Below are 6000 nucleotides of genomic sequence, written 5' to 3'. Positions count from 1 at the left end.
AAAAAACGTAAAAAAAACCCCAACACAGACAAGATTTGTAAAAGTTACATTTATGCAACAAAAGCCACTTTTAATATGTTACAGTTTTAAATGCTTTTGGATAAATTAACACACTTTGTACCAAAAAAAAAAATCAATTTTCTTTAATTATAACTAGAATGTATGAACATACAAAAACTGGCTTCCTATAATGTGTGTCATATCAAGTGCCACCAGCGTCTTGGTAGTCCAGGGGTGTATTAAAGCGGGTCATTCTGCACCACTGGTCATTCACAACTCAAATTTTGATGGCAGCACAGGGGCAGGGGGTGGCTGGAGGGTGGCAGTCTGAAATCAGCCGATCATCAGATGATTTTGGGGATCTCGGAGAACCTTCCATCAGTCAATTTTCATGCTGCTGTCTTCCCGCCACCTGTCTGTCACTGGAATGCCACCACGCTACCTCCAATACCAACACATTTTCACTCCCAACTCTTCATATATGGGCGTATGGTTCGGGGCCCGTCCCTGCCATTTCATGATGTTTTGTCTCCAACCCTCGGGACGCTATTATGGAAGCAGAACTGGTACCAGGTTAGGGTTCGGGCATTAGTACTGGGTTAGGGTACCGGTACCGCTCTGGGTCCACATTTGGAAAATTGGGGACCCCTGATTAGCATATGCGTTCTTTCCCTGTCTGTGGCCCGTTACCAAGTGGCCCTCGGACCCGGTTGGGGACCCCTGATTTAATCTGTACAGCCAGCATGTCAAAAAACGATGAGTTGGGGACACCAAAAATGACAAAAAGTGACGTGGAACCATACGTCCATATATGACGAGTTGGGAGTGAAAAGATGTAACCAAATGTGCCCGGGATGTCAAAAAATCCTCCTGTCATCGTAACTTTTTCTTAAAACCTCAGTGGCCACAGCGATACATGTAAAAATAAAACTCCTGACTCCCAATTTCAAATGTGTCATTTTGGGATATGTGACTGTAGTCTAAATGACATTATTGTTGAACTTTAGGTGGTTCTGTTCTCAGCTTTAGGTCATATGTGGTCTCTGTGTTTGTCTATTAGAGGGCTACAGCTATGGGATTAACTGGAGAGCAAAATGTGGCAGAAGCCCTTTCTTTCATTTCATGGCATCAGTGTCGTTGTGCCTGGAAAAGAAAATCAAATAAGCATAAAGTAATTTTAAAGGAGAAAAAATAGCTAAAAATTGTATTAGTTCACAAATAGATGCTAGTTGGTTCTGGACTATTATCAGCAAAAAAAGGGAAAAAAAACCACATGAAAAGAAAAGCAGACATTGAGAGCAATCTTGATTCAATTACATTGAAGTGAATAACAGCTACAGGCAAAAGCAATTAACCGTGGGGTTCTTTTCTGGTGTACATGCGTCATAAAAAGATTCAGCATTTCCTGTAAAATGGCTGGAAACACCAGTGAGGTCCCTACAGATGCTCCGGCCTGATATAATCCACTTGTCAGTATGGTTCGGTGCAGAAGAGGGCTAGCTTTTTATGTAATCCGATGGGCAAAAGTTGAAAGGTGAAAAGTCAGGGTTTAATACCCAGGAGGACAAACATATAATCTCTAAATCTCCATCGAAGTTTTAATGAGTACAAATAAATGAACGGAATGGCCTGTGTGGAGTAAACGTGTCCGCGCCGTTTTTTTTTGCATCCTCCTAAACCCTGAACATGTTAAATTCCTGCCATGTGTGGGATTATCTGCTCCAGTCACTAAATCCCACACCTCAGCCAGATAAAATGAGATTAATAAGCAATGTGGCGATTAAAAATATGCCAAGCGACGATTCTAAGTCAATCTGGACACCATTCCAATCCCTGCTTTCCATAAAATAAAAACAGCATTTTCCAGGATCGACGTGAACAAGCACAGTGTCATTAGGCAACCAACAAATGTACAGAATTGCTTTAAAAATGTGCAGAAATAATAATTTATGAAAGTCACCTGTGAGCACCGAGGCGAACGCGGCTGACAGCGTCATCACTGAAGTCAAAGTGCCCAGCTCTTAACCTGGGGGACCTCCTCAACATAGTTTCAGCCTTCCACTTCTGCTGTTCAGATGAAGCAACTGAGCCACACTATGGCTGCTCACTGACAGAACCCCATCCCATCCCGTCCCGTCGCAGCTCTCCTGCTGGAATAACGCAGGCTTGGCAGAGAGCTTCAGCCAGATCTGGGCTGGAACGCTGCGAGCCCAACGTCACTGTTCATCTGACCGCCTGTCCTTTTCTCCTCTGTGTGGAAACGTCGCAGATTAGTTTTTCTCCAGTAACTCACCCGCTCATCTCTTGACATCACATGGTGTCCGACTAAACCATATAGGGGTCTTAATGCGGGACCCGTGTGAATTCATTATTTAAAGTTTAAAGTGTTGTGGAGGGGCCTGTTAAACCTCAACTTTTGCTGCCAGTTCTTCTTAAAGCTTTAAATTTGACAAAAAAACCTAATCTTCTTTATTTCAGTGACAAAGAAAATAAGTTTCAACTCAAGACTGTGTTTCATTAGAACAGCGTCTCCCCCTCAAACAACTGCCTCGTTCAAAACAACAGAGGTGAAAAGTGTCCAAACAGGATGAAAGCCAGTCCGCCTGGATGACATCTGCAAGACTGAGGAGAAGCAGAGAATTTTATCATCAAACTAGAAAAAAGAGTCAAATAAACCAAACTTCCAGGCGTAGCATAAATATGTACAAAAGTTTGAGGTCAACAGTGGACTCCATCAATTTTCATATAAACCTAGAACCTCTCGAGAGATTTGAGAATTTATGAACCTTAAAAGGATCTTTTTGTTTTTTTGCACATAGGAAAAAAGAGGAAATATTATAACTTAAGCTGACTTTTGTTTGAAAAATACATTTCAAGTTGACCTTTTAAGCTCTTCCTTTTAAAAGGTTGCAAATCCCCCATAGAAGCTGCAATGAGATGATTTATACTTTGATCAGATAAAACGTTTTTAGATTAGACAATTTGACTTATTCCAGTTTGGAAATGTGTCCAATCAAAACCCGAATAATATAAAAAAACTGCAGCATTTCAACCATTTATTTTTCTTCTAAACGTCAGAGCAAGCTTTACAGACTGAAATATTTGAGTTTTTTTGTAATAGAAACAAAGCCTGAAGGAGCATATGATTTTCCATCTCACCTTAATCCCATTTAAGGCAGCACCAGATAACTGAAAAACGCAGAGCGTGTTTACATGAAGATATGATCAAGTTCGTGCAGCTGTTTCATCTGCTTTCACTAAAACAAGAAGGACGAAGATGTGTTTTGTAACAGAATATTTGTCGTTTGAAAAGATTTTTTTTCTGAACCTCATGAGATCCAAACATTTGCTAGAAATATTGTCATTTTGGATTGCAGTCTGTATACTTTTGTCAGGGTTTCGACAAAATATAAATTTTTCAAACCCTCCTATTATCTTTGATTGGCAGGAGACGATTTTCTTCAACAACCACAAAAAAAATCCTTTAAATGCAACTTTCCAGCTGATTTTCCACCCCTCTAAATCACTTTGATGAACTACTCCTCCAGGCTCTAACTAACCCTTGAGCAGGGACACATTTGACAGCTTGAAATAAACTCCTGCTAAACATGGTCTTGCATGAAACAGTCTGTGGGAGAAGGCAGCAAATACAGCAGACCTTAAATAAAAAAAGAAAAACAGGCCCTAAAAGATACACCAGCCGAGCAGAGTTTTCTGTCATGACAAATTCTTTTAGCTCCAAGAGAACACAGCGGAATATATCAGGGCCACATTTTAAATTCAGGCTTTGATAAGGACATCAAAGCGCACTTTTCACCACCTGCTGGTGCGGGATCAGAAGGAGTCTGAAGCGGAGTGCTCTCATAGTGAGGTTGTTTAAGTCACAAGAAGGCCAAGAGAAAATCCTAATTCAACCCGTTGGCTCTTCCTCTACATGTGAGGGGATGAGGGGTCTCAACAGGGGCCAAAAGGTAAAAAGGGAGAGTGATACAACCTTTTAAATGAAAGACTGAGAGAGCTTAGCCTAACAGTTTAGGATCATTTTAATTTCTTTACATTCCTTCATCTACTTGTTTGTGTCTGATATTTTTCCTGTTATAGTAAATAATAAAAAATATCCACAATAATATATGACTTTGTTAAAGCAGTGACTGGACCAAACATGTTTTTCGAGTGATAAATTCTAAAAGAATTCATAAAATCCATCCACCCATCCATCCATGGTTATCCAAAACCAGGTCAGTCACTTTCTCCTGTGTCTTTGAAGGAATCTCAAGACGTTCTCAGGTCAGCCAGAAGACATAGCGTCTCTAGCATGTCCTATAAACTCTACAATAATCAAATGAACAATAAAAACAATGGTTTCTCTGTTTGTATAATACTTATCCATGTTATGCCAAGTTCCCACCATGTGTGAACGATACGTTAAGTTTAGGTGACTACTTCCATTGAAAAGTTTGCGTAAATGTGTATGAGTATTTCAGGCATCCATGTTCTAAATTCTTGTTTTCACGCGTTGCTACGCAAGTTTTCAAGTCAGTTTTTGGGCTGTATTTCCAAAATGTGCGGTCATTGAATGTGTGTGAAAGTTAAACCAGTTGACTTAGATTTGGCATTGAAGTATGGGTAGCGTCCTCTTGTAATTCATGAAAGTGCAAACTGATTGAAAAGAGATTGTGAAAAAGAAATGAATAATCGTGGCTTGTGTCCGGATGGAATTATATGACACCAAGAATTTCATATATTGAAATAGAGCTGTGAAAGAAAAAGCAGAGATTTGCGAGACTTGCACCGTTTTGCCATTTTGAACCAAGCCTCTTCCAACTGTGAGTTCATGTGCTTGTATCGTAGCAACAGTCCAGCGTGAACACTAAATGCTAAAAGCAGGTTCAAGAACCCGTGTTCAGTGCATTCTTGAATGTACATATCATATCCGATGTCGCTACACATTCCTGCATCTAACTTAACATATATGGATGGATGGTGTGGGCCCCCTCCGCATCACTTTTTGACATTTTGGGTGTCCCCAACTTGTCGTTTTTGACATGCTGTCTATTCGCATTAAATCAGGGGTCCCCAACTACTGGGCCTTGAACTGGTGCAGGTCCAAAGACCGCTTGGCATGAAAATAAACAACATCCGGACTCTTGCAAAGATGGATGTACATACTGTGCATGTAAAATGAAAGTTTTTGGCTGATCACCGCTACCTCTGTGGAGAAATTAGGTGTTGGTGTTGGACTGGGGGCGGTGCTGTCAGCGCACTCTTCCTGAAAGGGGCTGTTCTCACTGGTCTATGTCACCATGTCAGAACCCAGTTGTTTTTGTGGGTTGGGAGGGGCTGGTGCTCAGAGAGCTTTGTTTTACAGAAATGCTCAGAAATACGTGAATGGATCAAAATACATTTTGGTTGTTTTTCATGAAAATTAACATTATAATAGATTTAAAAGCTCAACAAGTTGATTTTGCATATTTTAGGCCCTTAAAGTGTATTAAGATGCAGCTTACAAAAAGTTTGCTGACCATCTGTCCAATAAGACTCAATGCTTTAATTGAACAATTTGCTCCAGCCCACATTTAAGTTCTTTCTCGTTTTCCATGCATCAAAGTTATCAAAAAACACCCACCACTTTTGTGCAGAGTTTTTTAACCAGCTCTATTTCCTGTTGTTATGTGTACCAATGATTTTTTTCTGGACCAGGAGCTTTGTCTCTGACTTTTTTTCAATTTAAAAAACTACATTTAACCTTTGAGCTTTTCTACTTTCCACTTTGATACTGGAGGTAAATATTTATCTCAACCCTATGGACTGTACGTTAGAGTAGAGTCCTTCAGTCACCACAAAGATATGCTCTAGAGAAGCTTAGAAGAGTTTTGCTAAACAAAACAAGTTTTTAAGAGGAAATGAATTTTTAGCTAACACATCTGAAATTGGAAATATTTTGCTTGTCACCAGAAAAAAATATTTGTCAATAAAACAAATTAAAATGTTTTTTTTCCA

General features: G+C 39.8%; 1 protein-coding gene across 2 annotated transcripts in view; it reads right to left on the bottom strand.

Moving 5' to 3' along the window:
- LOC112147212 (cAMP-specific 3',5'-cyclic phosphodiesterase 4B) overlaps window positions 1-6000 on the bottom strand; it is a 71644-nt gene that overhangs the window by 33274 nt on the left and 32370 nt on the right. Inside the window, exon 2 of one of the 2 annotated variants that reach the window (XM_036216147.1) lies at window positions 1961-2250. The exons of the other annotated variant lie outside the window; for it this stretch is intronic. Within the exon in view, the coding sequence (XP_036072040.1) occupies window positions 1961-2046 (86 nt within the window). The 5' untranslated portion in view covers window positions 2047-2250. The remainder of the gene's footprint in view (window positions 1-1960; window positions 2251-6000) is intronic. 2 annotated transcript variants of the gene reach the window in all.

Source organism: Oryzias melastigma, linkage group LG17 (genome assembly GCF_002922805.2).
Source record: "Oryzias melastigma strain HK-1 linkage group LG17, ASM292280v2, whole genome shotgun sequence".
In the NCBI taxonomy this organism is placed as follows: Eukaryota; Metazoa; Chordata; class Actinopteri; order Beloniformes; family Adrianichthyidae; genus Oryzias; species Oryzias melastigma.
The sequence above is the reverse complement of the archived record's forward strand: the minus strand, read 5'-3'. Positions and strand labels throughout refer to the sequence as shown.